Below are 16,264 nucleotides of genomic sequence, written 5' to 3' on the forward strand. Positions count from 1 at the left end.
GAAAAATAGTGATCTGGACCGAACGGTACCAGTGCCCCGTCCATCATGAGCAATATGTCTCCATTTGATGAAAACTTCTGTCAGAAACTCAGACTTGTGTTTCAGTCAAGTCGGAGATACGGCGAAGGATTAGGCCTTAAATCCAGCTGGCTGGGTGAGGCTGCTGCTTTAATTTGCATGTGCTCATCGTGTCATTATTCTCCTTCCTTAATCCTGTAATCCTAGACAGCAGAGATTATCTAATCGCATATTATCGTTTCACATCGAGCCCTGGGTTAAACCAGCGTAACGAAGCGCAGCGCGCCTGCTCTGTCCCCTGGTGAGGACTCCCCAAATTCACGAGGTTGTGCTGCTTTCCTCATTTTAATCCCTTTTGTCTCTATATGAAATCATTGTATTCTGGCAAAGCATGGGAGGCATGCTTAATCCAACTAAGTCCTTTTAAAACTGTTTACCGTTAACGGCTTGGCACTGCATCGCAGCAGTGCTCGACACCATGCAGAAAGCAGCGAGCTGGGATCGCCTTTGGAATCGCAGGCTTAAAAATAATCTTAGGCCCAGCCTTGGCGGTCAGCATCCGCCAGGAAATAGAAACCAATAATGCCCTCAGCATCTAAGAGTTGCCTGATTTTTTTTCTCAGACTAAATCAGCACCCAGAGTCCAGGTCGGAAGAGAAACGGAACATTTGTATTTAATTTGTTTACCAGATGCTTTTTTTGTACATTTTTGTTGGCAAAGCAGGGTCAGGCAGTGTCTGGAGCAGTTGGGCATTAAGGGCCTTGCTCAGGGGCCCATTGGTGTAGTCACTCTGCCTACCATGGGATTTGAACCAGCGACCTTCCAAGCACTGGCGCAGAATCCTAATCTGCTGAGCCACATTGAAATTACAGGCTCTCGATGGCTCACTAGAAAAAGTCTAGTGTCGAAATGTAGTCGAGGAGCCCTTCGTCCCATGATGCATGCTGCCCCCCGCCCCCCCACTCTGCTGCCCCCTGACCGTTAGTTTCCTCGATCCACCGGGGGAATCGCGATGAGTACAGCTGTGCCAAGCTGCTGTCTGTGTGCCTTTGCTAACGTCTGCAGGAGGGCGAAGTTAATTTGGAATCGAGTGCGGATGCCTGAGAGAAGCCGGGGCCGAGACGAGCGGAGAAGCCCCAGGCATAAAAGTCCATGACACAGCAGTTCATTCTGCGGGAACCGAGAGCGTGACGAGATTTAAAGTAGCACAAGCTCCTCTCTGTTAATCCCCTGTTGGTAATGTGCGAAAACATGTGTTCTGCTGTGTTTTGTTTCCTTGCATTTTTAGAGGAACGTGTGTGTTTGGTGAGGTAGCAGTGTTCTCTCAGATTAATATGACAGTAGTCTGTAAGATGAATGTGTGGTCTGTATTTGGTGGTGAGGTGAAAGTAGTCTGTAAGATGAATGTGTGGTCAGTGTTGTTCCTGAATGGCAGAAACTGTTACTCTGGTTGTCTGTTTTTGGTTGTTCTGAGTTATTTAATTAAGTAGCAGAACAGGCTCAGCCCTCACACTGCAGAATCAGGCAGTGATTCCCACGTTCCAGGGAGTGTGTTAGAATATGCCAGAATAGGGTGACACAGCTCTGTGGTTCCCTCCGTCGCACATGTACTATTATGGTGGTATGTGAAAACACAATCGTAAGACAGCCGCGTTTAACCACTGGGGTTTTGATGGTGCGATCTGGGCATTTATGACAAAGAGAAAAACCGTAATGCTTTCTTATCTTACTGGAATGAAGACTCAGTACTACAATGTCGATGCTTCCTAACACCGATAACATGGTAACGTGGTGTGACTTTGGTACATTTCTTGTGTATTTCTTGTGCGCGCCTGTGTGTGTGTGGTTGCGATCCCTCTGCTGTCCCTCTGCAATCCCCTGTGCTGTCCGTCTGCGATCCCCTCTGCTGTCCCTCTGCGATCCCCTGTGCTGTCCGTCTGCGATCCCCTGTGTGGTCCCTCTGCGATCCCCTGTGTGGCCCCTCTGCGGTCCCCTCTGCTGTCCCTCTGCGATCCCCTGTGGGGCCCCTCTGCAGTCCCCTCTGCTGTCCCTCTGCTGTCCCTCTGCGATCCCCTGTGCTGTCCGTCTGCGATCCCCTGTGTGGTCCCTATGCGATCCCCTGTGGGGCCCCTCTGCGGTCCCTCTGCGATCCCCTGTGGGGCCCCTCTGCGGTCCCTCTGCGGTCCCCTCTGCTGTCCCTCTGCGATCCCCTGTGGGGCCCCTCTGCAGTCCCCTCTGCTGTCCCCTCTGCTGTCCCTCTGCTGTCCCTCTGCAGTCCCCTCTGCGGTCCCCTCTGCAGTCCCCTCTGCGGTCCCCTCTGCTGTCCCTCTGCTGTCCCTCTGCTGTCCCTCTGCTGTTCCTCTGCTGTCCTTCTGCAGTCCCCTCTGCTGTCCCTCTGCGGTCCCCTCTGCTGTCCCTCTGCGGTCCCCTCTGCTGTCCCTCTGCTGTCCCTCTGCGGTCCCCTCTGCTGACCCTCTGCAGTCCCCTCTGCGGTTCCCTCTGCGGTTCCCTCTGCTGTCCCCTCTGCTGTCCCCTCTGCTGACCCTCTGCGGTTCCTCTGCGGTCCCTCTGCAGTCCCCTCTGCTGTCCCTCTGCGATCCCCTGTGCAGTCCCTCTGCGGTCCCTCTGTGGTCTCCTCTGTGGTCCCCTCTGCTGTCCCTCTGCGATCCCTCTGCTGTCCCTCTGCGGTCCCCCTGACCCTTTTCTCCTGTTCTTTGTCTTCACAGGCAGAACCTGAGGGCTTTTCACACTTCCATCTGTACGTTTGTGCCGCCTTCCTGGTGAGATGGAGGAAAGAGATTCTGGAAGAAAAGGATTTTCAGGTAATTGCTGGTGCGGTCCGTCCCCTGCGCGCACGCCTGCATGTCCCCCGGCTCCTTGGCGCTGTCGTTATTAACTCCTGGAGTCGCGGGGTCAGTGCCGCTGCACTAACATGATGACAGCGACAGCTGCTGTAAGGTGACATTGCCTGCTTCCCATGGCCCCTCCACCCCCCCCCCCCCCCCTCCCCCCCTTTAGCCGCATCCCTTGTGTGTAGCGTGAGGGGTGTGGGGGTGTCAGACGGGCTCCTAATGGTGCAAGCATGTGTGCGAAGGCTTCTGACTTTGGCCTGCCCTCCTCCCTGCTAGGCCGAACTCCGCAGTGACAACATGCCTCTGACACACAGGGAGACATGCAGAGTCTCTGCCACTAGAGGGCACTGCAGAGCTCCCTGTCACTCAAACCCGGAACAGCTCCTTCCTCACAAGCTATCTATCCCAGCGTGAACCAATGTGTGTCTGAGCAGGGAAACCTGCAAACTGTGTTGCAGACTGGAACTGGGGATTCCCCCCCCTCCATATATCCGCTGCTGGGTTTATCGGTGACACTCAGCGTTTATAGGAAGCAGTCTGGAGTTACGGGTTTATATGTTTATGCGCTGATATGTGGAGTAGACTGATAAGACTCTGCGGGGCTGCTTTCATAGGTCCTTCACAGCATCGTTCCCCGTTCGCCGGCTGCTGATTTGACAGATTCATTTTTGATTCTTTTTTTCTGCTTTCTTCCGACATTCGGAAAGTCCGCTGAGGCAGCCAGGCCCCAGGAAGCCCATGGCGCGGGGTGAGAGCCTGACTTCAAAGTCGCCCTCCGTGTGGTGGGAGGGGATTATATTAATGCCCGTGTTGCTTCTCATGGGCCGCATCCCGGTTAGCTTGGGTCCAGCCCCGCGGTGATCCCATCCCCCCGCCCGTCCCACGCTCCATACTGGAGACCCAGCTCCATTTAATCTGTGCCTTGAAGTGGGCAGCAGGTGATGACATCATGCAGACGGTCGCTGCTGGCTTCGTAAGGCTGGCTCTGGGGTGTCGAATTCGACAGAGTACTGTAGCAGCTGGGTCTGACTCCTGGAACGGCAGTTGGTTGCCCCCCACAAAGACGACCAAAATCCCTCCGTCAGCCATGAGCCATTGTCACCTCAACGATGGCTTTGACCTTACGCATCATCTGGCTGATATTCTCTTCAAATCTGCAAGCTCCACCTCACCGTCGGAGTCGTTTACTGGCCGGCAAGCCCTGTCTGATGCGAGTCACCTGGGGTACACCTGGGTCCACCAGGTAACCCCAGCATGAACTTCGACCATGAGACCATGGATCAGACACGCACCAGTCTGATTTCCGCATCTCATGACTAATGAGTAGGCTTCCCTGGTTTAGGAACCTCCCCCCTGTCATCATGTGCTGTGGCCCCGCCCACAGAAATCGGCTCGCTGTGTGTCACAGGGCACAGTGCTGTCTGCATCAGTCTGTACTGAGCTTTCCCGTCTGATCCTTGCCTGAACACCGTGGGCATCTCACCAGGGATCGAACCTGGGGCCGCTCTGATCAAGGGTCTTCCACTCTCACATGCTGTCGCGGCGTCCTGCCACCTCTACCAGAAGCTCCAGCGGTACCGTATCCCTCCCGTCGTCACCATGAGTGATTACAGATGTGATGAAGTCAGCAACCCCCCCCTGCCTGACCTGCCCGTTCCTCTTCTCTTCGCCTGCCGCGAGCCCCCACAAAGGGGATTCCCGGGGTCATGATTTTCCAGGGGTTAAATGTCCACAGCTTAAGGGCCGCATTTCACACTGCAGGACTGCTGGACGCCTTCCAGCGTTCCTAAGCAGCGTGTGCGTACAGAGACAGGTTGGAGGTCAGCATCCTGCGGAATCAACGCTTAGCATGTGCATCGTTCTTCCTCTCCTCCGCGGCACCGATCCATCACCCGGGTCTCTGAGGAACGTCCGATTCGGATCTGGATTCCTACCGGCTGCGTTTTCGATGGATTTCCAGTGGCGAGTGGAAATTCAGCCAGGGGGTTCTTTGTAGTTCCCTCCTCTCAGGCCGCTGGGTCCATCTTCATGTCCCATCCGATCCGGACCCTGCGGCCTCACTGGTGCCAGTTAAAACCTGCAGGATGAAGGTTTGTAGTGGCACCGCCACCACCGTCTCGGTCTGCTGTTCAGTCGGAGAGCTCTGAGCACGCGTTACAGAACTCGGCCTTACCGTGTCAGCTCTGCGTGGGACTCCCCCCACCTACATTGCTAGTAATGTTCTCCGTGGGTTTTGGCAAACCTCAGTGTCACAGACAGTTAAATTAGTTGTTGTCTCTCAGTGAACAGGGGCCCACGCGTCAGTGTCTGGGACACTCGGAGAAAAGCAGCCCTATTACGCCCGGAAATACTCATGATTTTTCCACCTTCATGGGCCCAGTCTGACGATCTTAAAGATCCCTTTATCGACTGGTTGTCTCTCCAATTTTGGCATGTTGAGTTTAAATCAAATAATTAACATAAACAACATTTTTATTGTAATGAATATAATGACGTGTGAAAGTCGCCCCAAGCAGGGGTTTGCACACTGTAATGGGAGCAGTTGGTTAAACAATCTTTCCAGTACCTTCGGTGTGGCGTTTGATTATGGAACCTGCCAGGTACTAGTTGATTTTGCCCTTAACTCAGTTTGCTTCTGCAAAAACTACGCCTGGGGAGGTTTAACAGTGGAAAGCCTTAGTGAGGATTTCCAGTGTTCACATGAAGCTTTCATTATACAGCAAGAGCTCAGCCGCCCCTAAGGTCTCGTTCGGCGGGGGCACCGAAGTCCATCGGGTCTCGTCAACAAACCGTGGCTAGCGACTTTGTGTCGTTTCTGTTCGTGCTGGTCTTTCATGGTGTCCAGCTTTTATGCTCTTTCTTTGTATTAAAGGTATGAAGGGGGTGTGAAGTTTCAGCCTGTACAGTGAAGGAGGGGCCTGGGAGGGCGGTGGGGGGCACCATTTTCTGAAGATGGTGTTATGATACCCCTGGAAGTGGGTGGGCGGTGCTGCGAGCGGAGTAACCAACAGCCATTGGATGCCGGTTCCACACAGTCACAGGCCTGTTCACTCCAGTTGACTGCTGGCTTATGGTATTTTGGTGCAATTATACTGATTGATGAAATTCCAGCTCCATGGAAGCCAATAGGAGCTAAGAGGAAGTGACACGCTTCGGGAAACTCCGACGTTCCTGTCAGCTGCGGTCACTGCCCCTTATCCCAGACTCGTTGCTGATGAACTGAACATGGGTATTGAACAAATGCCTTGGGACTAATTTGGAAGTTAATTTCGGTTCCAATGTAGCGGTTAACACTAAGCTATTAGTATTGTGTAGTAGGGGAATGACACAGTTACTGGAATTTCTTCTGGAAAGGAAAGAAAGAAGTGGCAGTTATCCTGACATGCTGGGGGGCTCTGGGAAAATACTGGCTGGACATCTTTGATGTCTCACACGTCTCCTTCATACAGCCTTGTGCAGTCCCTATTTATGGATGTTATTCTGATTATATATGCTGAGCAACATTCTGAGAGTGTGGTCTCGGTGGTATCCGGCCTCGGTCTGTGCTGATCTCGGTGTTATCCGGCCTCGGTCTGTGCTGGTCTCGGTGGTATAAGGCCTCGGTCTGTGCTGGTCTCGGTGGTATAAGGCCTCGGTCTGTGCTGGTCTCGGTGTTATCCGGCCTCGGTCTGTGCTGGTCTCGGTGGTATCCGGCCTCGGTCTGTGCTGGTCTCGGTGGTATAAGGCCTCGGTCTGTGCTGGTCTCGATGGTATAAGGCCTCGGTCTGTGCTGGTCTCGGTGTTATCCGGCCTCGGTCTGTGCTGGTCTCGGTGGTATCCGGCCTCGGTCTGTGCTGGTCTTGGTGGTATAAGGCCTCGGTCTGTGCTGGTCTCGATGGTATAAGGCCTCGGTCTGTGCTGGTCTCTGTGTTATCCGGCCTCGGTCTGTGCTGATCTCGGTGTTATCGGGCCTCGGTCTGTGCTGGTCTTGGTGGTATCCGGCCTCGGTCTGTGCCGGTCTCGGTGGTATAAGGCCTCGGTCTGTGCTGGTCTCGGTGTTATCCGGCCTCGGTCTGTGCTGGTCTCGGTGTTATCCGGCCTCAGTCTGTGCTGGTCTCGGTGTTATTCACCCTCGGTCTGTGCTGGTCTAAGTGTGATAACACTGGGGGTGTGAGTGCGTGTAGGTGTCAGTTTACCTGCTTTCTCGAATGTCCATTAAACATTCCCTTAATGAAGGCAGAATGACCCTGCCCCCCCCCATCCCACTTGTATCCCACATGGTAACTGATGACCTTTGCTCGCTTACTGCCTGGTTACATATCTACCACCAGCCACTCTTAATAGCTCATCAACTCACACACACACACACACACACACACACACACACACACACACACACACACCTTATCTGCCACTCCTGTACCTCTTCCTTGACAGTCGCCAGCTCGCTGTCTGCCCTTATCGGGCCGCCGCGGGAACTCGCGGGCTCCACGCCCTGAAAAAAATTCAATCACCTAAGCAGATAAGAGAGCAAATTGAAAGGGAAGCCTGGGAGGAGGGGAAAAAACTGATTTCACAGTTCGAGCTAAGAGGGTAATTTAGGAGACCCTGATTTACCTGATGGTGATTATAAGCTGCTCCAGCTTTAATATTCCAGTGAAGGAACCTCCTGTATCCAGGATAATTCCATGATTTTGGAAAATCGATGTAGGTTAAAACACTCCTGAGGTGAAGGAGCACATGGTCTGAACTGACCCAGAAGAAAATGAAGAGACGTGTTTATTATCTGCTGTTGGGAAGGATGTGGTCCTTCCTTTAAGATCAAGGCTTAATGACGTTCTCCTTGGGCAGCACATTTAACTGCAGTTCTATTAAGTTAGCCATCAGAAAAGCCTGAGGAGATCCGTCCGCTGCGTCTTCATTCGACGAAAACCCCAGTTCAATCACCCTTAATGGTCTTTTACGAGATCACTCAGGAGTTTCTCTGCAGACTTGTGACTTGGTAGACTTCACTTGGTAAGGAAGCGCAGCCATTCTCAGGTGTGTGAGAAATGGTCACGTGACCCCAAATGCCAGCCTCCCTGTGAATGACCCTAACCCTAACCCTAAGTCTCGACATCGCCGTAATGAAATTTGTCCTGTCTGTTGTTTTTCTTTTTACGGTCCGATGCGTTGTTTTATATCTTAATGCCTCAGCATCTGAGTCGCAGACGGTCGCTGTTTATCGCGCGTGTGCTTTGCTAGGCTCATTTTTCTGAATGAGATTGTGGGTAGATAAGCAGGTATCGGACTAAGAACGGTCTGTACTGGTCATCTGAGACCATTAGAGAAATAGGGATGTATATTGGTAGCAGAATTTTGCTCAAACAGATGATAGATTGAAATCCATCGTCGAGCCAGAGGGCAGAGGGTGTGGTGCGAGGTTGCTGGGTTTGTCATGTGAGTGGCAAGCTGGAGCCACCCCCATACCCCCCCCCTCCCCTCAGCCTCCATCTCCTCAGAGCACCTGGACCATTTTGCCAGCCCATAATGCCATTCCACTTTGTGTCACGCTACTTAATTGCCCGTTGGTTCCGCAGTGAAAGCTGCCCGCTTTGTGTAGCTGAATAGCGGACGCCTGCAGGTGGGCTGTTTAGAAAAGGCTGACCCTTGCTCACTGGCCTATTGAGGGAATTTACAAATGACCGGCACTTAGCCGCCAATGGCCACTTGATTATTCTTTTATTATTTTTTCAAACACTCCTTTTATGGACAGGTAATTGCTTCTACGGCAGGATCATACGGCTGCAGTTATTGCATCTGAAAAGGGTTTGAGCATTACTGCAGAGGGAATGAATATTACAGTGCAGGAATGTGGACTTTCTGAAGCGCATTCCACGTCATAGCTCTGAGGGCCGCTAGCTGGTTGGCTGGCCTGCTACATCACCCCTCATGCTAGTGATCTTCTCCCCAATGACAACCCCTTCTTCGCAGCAGTTGCTATTTCTTAAAAGGATAGCCTGATATTCTATAGGAATATCCTTCTAAATCAAAGAATTTGGGAGGATGACCTGTCCTAATGATCCAGATCTGATAAGTTCAGAGGTTATGCTCTCCTAATGATCCAGGTCTGCTAAGTTCAGAGGTTATGTTCTCTTGATGATCCAGGTCTACTAAGTTCAGAGGTTAAGCTCTCCTGATGTTTCCGATCTAGTAATTCCTGGAGTTGTGCTCTCCCAGTGATGTGGCTATGAGTTCAATGGCTGGCCTTTCCTTGTGATCTAGATCTAATGACTTCTGGGGTTGGGTTCTCCTTATGAACTTAAGTTAAAGTATTTGATGAGATTCCTATGCTGAACTTTGGAGATACATTATGGGAATAATTTATCATATGGTGCTCTGGACACTTTCAGGCAAATGACCATTGTGCAATTGAATTGGTTTTTTTGGTGTGGGAATTATGGGTCCTTCTGGGGACATTACAGATTAAAGTGACATTCTCTCTGCTCACCGTCTCCAGGACCTCTTGGATCTTCTGAAGCTGTGCTCAGTGTCACTGTTTAAACAGAGCCAGGGACATGTCTGTCATCCATTACATGAGATTCAAGATTTATTGTTGCATGCGCTGGAAGCAGCACAGTGAAAACCTTACGGCACGGTTGCAGGAGAGGGGAGAGTTACAGGGGGGTCAACAGGATAGATAGTCATGCAATCAAAGTCAAACGGATGACTGTTTTCTCTCCCTTAATTTGCTGTTAAGGCATTTCTCTTATTCTTTTTGATGAACATTTTAAATGTAGCTGAAGGATAGCAGATCCCATCAGACTCCACTTTCAGCAGGTTGTGTTATTGCTCTCTCAGATGGTCTTAGACCAGTGAGAGCGACCTGCAGCTTCTAGCTGCTGTGGATTGATAGACCTAAACTCCTCCTACCTGACTAGAAGGTCTAAGAGCCACCCCTCCCCCCCCTCCCCCCCCTTGCATGCACCCCTGATTTCTTCCGTCATGGATACTCCATTTAATACTCCACCCCCCACCCATTAATATCTCCTCCCAGACCCTCTCATTGCTACACCATCACTCTGCTTTCTGGGTTGCTTCTGACGGACAGCTTAATTCATTTTCCTGTTCTATGTTTTAACTTCTATGGGCTCTCTCAAGTCGCAGCACATGCTGGGGTTAGGGGGCACTGAGGCACAGGACACAAAGAGCAGTGGGGTTGGAGGTCAGGGGGTGGCACATCTTAGACCATGGTGCATCATTTTCACTCAGTGGGTCTTCTGCTAGGCCTTGGCAGCAGAAGGATCAGGAGAAGATGGAGACTGTCAAGAGATGGATAAAGAGAAACTGCACAGGAAATAAATACCAAGAAAACATTTTTGTTTAGTTTTTTTTTTTGATTGACCCATGGCAGAAAAATATGTCTGTGCTGACAGAAGTCTGACACGTATTATGATAAGTCTCTCTTTGTATTTTGGGTGATGATGAAGATGACGAAGATGGCAAAGCTCAGTGCGATGCCTCTCTAGGTCACCCACTCTAGGTGGCAGCTCAGGGCCATTGCATGTTGTGTTGCTAGCCATGATGGTGATGAAGACAGACACTCGTTAACACGTCTGTTAATCCTGGCTCAATTGCTTCAGGTTTCTTGTGCTCAGTAATTAAGATCAGAGAGCTTGATCTCTCATAATAATTCAAGGTTCTGACCTGTTCTGCTTATTTAATGTTTTAAGTCAGATCTTTAGTTACACAAAGCTGCTCTGTGGGATGCAAAAGTCCTCCATAGTTTGAGCCACAGCAGTATAGTCCTGTATGGTCCCAACAATTGAAGCGTAGCCCTCTCTTTTCGGGTTCGTTGCAGGATAGTCGTCTGTGGTATTATCATAGTACAGTCGTCGGTAGTCTAGTCTAGCATGGAATCATCCTCTATGGTCTCATCAGTCAGAGAGTAGTGATCAGTAGTCTAGTCTAGCGCAGCATCATCCTTTGTGGTCTCATCAGTTGGAGAACAGTTGATAGTACTCTGGTCTAGCACAGAATCGTCCTCTATAGTTTCATCAGTCCAAGAGTAGCGCAGAATTGTTCTCTATGATCTCAAATTTCTTTGTTCCTCTGGTTTGCCTGCAGCCCTTCATCACAGACTGTGCATCACCTCCATCTTCCCACGATGCCCCAGACAAGACCAGCTGGCTCATAAATGCTTGATAAATCAGTTTCTCTGTGGAGAATGTGTGTAGAGACCCTCTGTGTTTTTGTTTGTACTCTCCCTTCCTTTTGACAGACAGATGTGTAGAACATCTGGCTCTCACTATGCCCACATCTTCGTGGGATTTTGGGTTTTGTTTTTGGTTAAAGAGCGACATGTGCTTTCAGATCTATTTAAAATTGAAAAGACTAATAATTTAACCTGTCTTGATTGTAATTTGCTGCAGTGACGAGGAGGTACGTGAATCGGTGTTGGTGGTGCTTTGCGTTTGTTAAGATGCTATTTCTGATCGGAAGGTCACTGGATCAAATCCCAAGGTCCGCAGAGTGGTTTGACCATTGGGCCCTTGAGTACGGCCCTTAATTCCAATCACCCCTGCTTCCTCAATTTTCACAAAAAATGCTATAAAGAAACTGCTATCGGGAATACAGACGACCGAGACCCAGCAGAATCCAGGCTGAGTGGAGCGAAGCCTCCGAGGGATCGTTAGCGTGATACCCACACCTTTCTTTCTCACTGCCCAAAAGGACAGTGCCTGCCCTCCCTTTCTGCGTCTTGTTGTCTCTATCCATTTTTAACTTAAGGGGCCTTTATCGAAGTCAGCGTGTGCCGCTGGGCTGCTGGGCGATAATGGAGCCTGTAAATATCCCCCATTGCTGGTTCATAGTGGACTGTAATCAAACCGCAGTGAGAAAAGGTGCCTTTTATGTGCTCGTGAACCTAATTAATGTGGAGTGAAAATGGCTTCAAGGCCAACATTTTCTCACCGAGAACAGGGTTGAATTTATCTTGCGTGGGGACCCGCTCTCAGGCTGAAGGAGCTTATTCAGTTGGTCTTTTTATGTTAGATGCAGTTTCTGGACAGGCTTTTGTTTTACTATGGACTGGACCCCGCCCACGTCCGTGAGCCGCCCAGTTCCTACGGGCGCGTTGGAGTGGATGAGGCCAAGAGAAGCGGCATCTTGTTGCTGTGGGCCAGGTTGACGACCAGATGACTGGCAGCTGTGCAGAGTCAGTTCCCGAAGTTCAAGGCTCCATGGCTTTATTTCCATCTCGGTGTGGCTTGGCCATCACACACATCGTGGTCACTGGGGTCCTGGAGGTCTCTTCCTTTGTGGGGGGGGCTAAAACACCTGACTTCAGTGAGAGAGTCACATGTCAGCTTCTCATACAGAACGTGCTATAGAGGTTATGCACCGATCGACCCGTTCCTAGTAAAGGTCTCACATTACAGAGTTGTGTTATACCATCGTATTTTCATGTTTTATATGACAGAAATCTGTTCTGTCTCAAGAAGCCTGTTAATAAATGCTGAAGATTGGGTTCAGTGTTATTCTCTTATTATTATTACTATTATTATTGTTATTAATCTGTGATCTGGAGACGCCTTCAGAGTGACCTGGATTCAGTAGCTTCTCAGCTTAGGTACTGTTCTGTAGGGTTCTCCGAAGGGTGTCACCCAGGACTGGATTTGGGGTTGGCGCTGTGGCTGTAAGTTTATATCCGTAAGTGCCTTGTTTCTCCTTTGGGTCCCCTGGCTGCAGCCTCCGCCAGAGGGAATCGATTTCCAAGTGGTTGGGCTGCCCTTGTTTCTGTGGCGATGGTGTTTATTACCTGAAAAGTTCACCGCCGGCCTCAGAGGTAGAGGACACTATGAGAACTTTGAAGGGCTACCTGTCCTTTGCGGGGCTACCTGTCCATTACGGGGCTACCTGGCCTTTGCGGGGCTACCTGTCCATTGCGGGGCTACCTGTCCTTTGCGGGGCTACCTGTCCATTGCGGGGCTACCTGGCCTTTGCGGGGCTACCTGTCCATTGCGGGGCTACCTGTCCTTTGCGGGGCTACCTGTCCTTTGCGGGGCTACCTGTCCATTGCGGGGCTACCTGTCCTTTGCGGGGCTACCTGTCCTTTGCGGGGCTACCTGTCCTTTGAGGGGCTACCTGTCCTTTGCGGGGCTAACCCCCCCCCCAGCAAGGCATCCATCTCACAGGCTGATCTTACTATTTCTCTAATGTGATCGTTCTTTTGTTTTTGCCCTGAGAAGGTCAGCCCTCGCTTTGAATCCATGGTGTCACACTGATGGCAGACCATGACGAACATCCCAACTCTGTGTAGCAGGCTCTGTGCTGTCATTAAAGCCATTTGGACCCCTCTTAGACTCTCAAGTATGCTTTTTGGATCTCCTCCCTGAAACAAACGAAATGGCCGTCTGCATTTTGTCAGAAGAGGGCGTCCGCCCTGCCGTGAGCTCTGCCTCTTTGTCTCTTGCTAATGGCCGCCATTCTCTACTTTCCATAGGGACTCATGATCCTGTTGCAGAACCTACCCACAATGCACTGGGGCAACGAGGAAGTGAGCGTTCTCCTGGCGGAGGCGTACAGATTGAAGTTTGCCTTTGCTGACGCTCCGAATCACTACAAGAGATGAGGCTTGCCCCCCCCCCTCTCCTGTGGTACTGCTGAATTCTAGGTGTCATCTCCTAGCCTCTTCAAGCTGCACAGCTGTAATAAGATTCAAAGCGTGCTTTTTTGGGTTCTGTGTGAAGGTCTTACCGATGCCTTTCAAGTTCCCTGTTTTTTTTTTATTTATATATATATATATATATATATATATATATATATATATATATATATATATATATATATATAAATTGTACGTATGTATTTCAGACATGTTTCCCATCATCTGCACCGTTAATCTGTACCAGGCTACCCGAAATAGATCCATACATGCAGAACCACAGCTTACAACGCGATCAACGCTATGGCACCATCCGCACATTAAGGAGTTTCTTGGTAACAGTTTGCGAGGATTCTGACCTTGATTGGCCACGAGAGTACAAAATATGCTCATCAGCCTGCACTCTGGTTGGTCAGGATCGGCCGTTACTACGGGCTGTGGCTGTAGCCAGCTTTGATTGGCTAGCGCTAATCAAGCCCGCCTGCTTTCCACCAGCCCATCACCTGACGCCCCTTTGCCCAAAAGGACCTCCACTCCGCCGCTGCTCCTCTGTGAATGCAGTGATGGCAGTAATATCTGATCGAAAGCTGCAATCAGCACCTCAACCAGATCCTCCATTAGAAAGTTTTGTGTTCAAGTGAATTCTTTGCAAAGGACTACCTCAGAATCGAGTCAGGACCCACCCAGCGATACACTGAAGGAAGCCAGGCGGTGACCGTCATCCTCATGCCAACCCCTCCAACATGGCCGACCGCTTCACTTTCATCTAACCTGGCTGCTTTATTCCTGTTTGTCACGGAAGCAGACATTCGTAGCAGAAACGAAACCGATCAGCCGAGATCTCTGGTCGAGTAATCCTGAAACTGCGCGCGTGAAGGAGAACTCGCAGCTGTGTGAAAATCTGCCGTGTGTCCGGGCAGCTTTTGTGTAGGATAATAACATTTTGAGTTTTGCATTATGGTTTAAAAAAAGAAAAACAATTTTGTCATCTGGCTTTGAATTTATTTACAACTTCGACTAATTTTCCTGTTCATGGTGGAGAGAAATTGCACTTGACAAGATTCTGTTTTCTGATTTCTGTTTTTTTTAACCAGTTACATTCTGTGATTTTTTTTTTTTTTATGTTATATACTGTTTACATGTATACATATTATATGGTGCCTGATGCCGTGATATTGCATCATAGATAATCTTTACAATCACGTGATGTGGGTTCACTGAATGAGGAGCGCGCTCAGTTTGGGAGCCTCTGCATTCTGCTCCCGTCTGGACGAGTAAGCAGTCGGATGGAACAGATACAGGATCCAGAAGCAGACGGTGCCTGTGAGGACAGGGCCCGGGTTTCCATGGCAACGAGAAGCAGTCATCTCCACGGAGCCGGCCTCACGTTTGGGCCCACAGGCTGACATGCTGCTCACCAGAACCGGAATTCCCCCGTCGCCCTTTTTTTTTTAAAAAAAAATGTGTTTTTCCTGGGTTTTTTTTGTTTTGTTTTGTTTCGTTTTGTTTCGTTTTGTTGTTCTTTATTTTTGGCTGAGCAGTATTGAAACATAGATGTTTTGGGCACCATTTAATAGGAGGCTGTTTTCAGGAATGACATCATGAGTTTGGCCTACACTGAGGTGACCACGAAAGGCGTCCCTGAATGGGCGCCTGTGATGGGCCATCTGTACATAGAGTAAATGTGTAAATAAATTCTATACCACAAAAGGGCTCATGTGCTGCCGTCTTTCTTAGAAACAGTGTCTCTGAATATGGGTTGCAACGCTCAGCTCATTTGGAGACATGCAGCTCAGTTGGGCCACAATGCGTGGTCTTGCTGGCCACCTCCTGACGTTTGCTTTGCCTGGATGGAATGTGCTATGAGTTACTAATCACGACAGCGTTTTTAAGCTTCAGTGGCATGCTGGGAAAGCCCACTTGGTTGGGAACTCCAGGGAATTCACACACTTGCTATGTCACCGGTGTGGAACTGGTGTAACAGGGATAAGTCACACAGCGGTGCAGCTATGCATGTCGCAATCACAACCATAATCGGTGTGCTTTTCTTTAAAGCCACGCTTGAGTGTCTGTACCATGACAGGATAGAGCCCGAGGGGAGGGGGGCTTCGCTGCTGTCATCAAACCTTCTTTTGGAAAAAGTTTTGGAGTTCAGTTGGTTTGGAAGTGTGTAACCATGTGAGTAACCTTCATGAGATCTGCATCCAACAAGCGTTTGATGCCTCTCAATGAGAACAGAAATAACCTTAGCTTGTGAAAAAATATCCAGCCATAAGTGGTTATCCTGGTCGTGGTTGGGGAGTGGGCAGCTTGCAGGTCACACGCACATCACACGACCGCATTCACATCTGTCTGTCTGGCAGAACGGTTATTTCGAACATGCACAACTTTCTCTCAAATCCCAGTGTCTGTTTCCTGAGTTTTCCCGATGTCGGCGGCGGTGTGGCAGTTTTGAGGGAGGGACTCTTTCAACGATTGATTTTTTTTTCTTGAATTAGGATGTACTTCACTTAGATCTGGAGTATATGAGGGATGTACTTCTCCTTTCAAAGAAATGATTTTAACTTAACATTCAGTATATTTGACTTCTCTAATAATACAAACCAGCAAATGTAATACACGGTAAAGCTTTTAAGCTTCTAAAAATACCAGACACCATAATTATTAATTATTTGAAGAAAAACTCAAGGATACTTCTCCTTCTGCGATATACTGAGCAGGAAAGATGGGACAAAATCCAGGTGCTGTTACATTTGTTTACTTAGGTAT

General features: G+C 49.7%; 1 protein-coding gene across 4 annotated transcripts in view; it reads left to right on the forward strand.

Annotated features, from left to right (window-relative positions):
• The window catches only part of tbc1d22a (TBC1 domain family, member 22a), a 56,724-nt gene extending 41,517 nt beyond the window's left edge, over nucleotides 1-15,207 (forward strand). For all 4 annotated transcript variants that reach the window (XM_049009316.1, XM_049009318.1, XM_049009317.1 and 1 more), the window contains 2 exons: nucleotides 2,746-2,841; nucleotides 13,334-15,207. In XM_049009316.1, the coding sequence (XP_048865273.1) occupies nucleotides 2,746-2,841; nucleotides 13,334-13,462 (225 nt within the window). In that variant the 3' untranslated portion in view covers nucleotides 13,463-15,207. The remainder of the gene's footprint in view (nucleotides 1-2,745; nucleotides 2,842-13,333) is intronic.
• Nucleotides 15,208-16,264: the final 1,057 nt, after the last annotated feature.

The sequence above is a fragment of the Brienomyrus brachyistius genome, chromosome 3 (genome assembly GCF_023856365.1).
Source record: "Brienomyrus brachyistius isolate T26 chromosome 3, BBRACH_0.4, whole genome shotgun sequence".
NCBI classification, from domain to species: Eukaryota; Metazoa; Chordata; class Actinopteri; order Osteoglossiformes; family Mormyridae; genus Brienomyrus; species Brienomyrus brachyistius.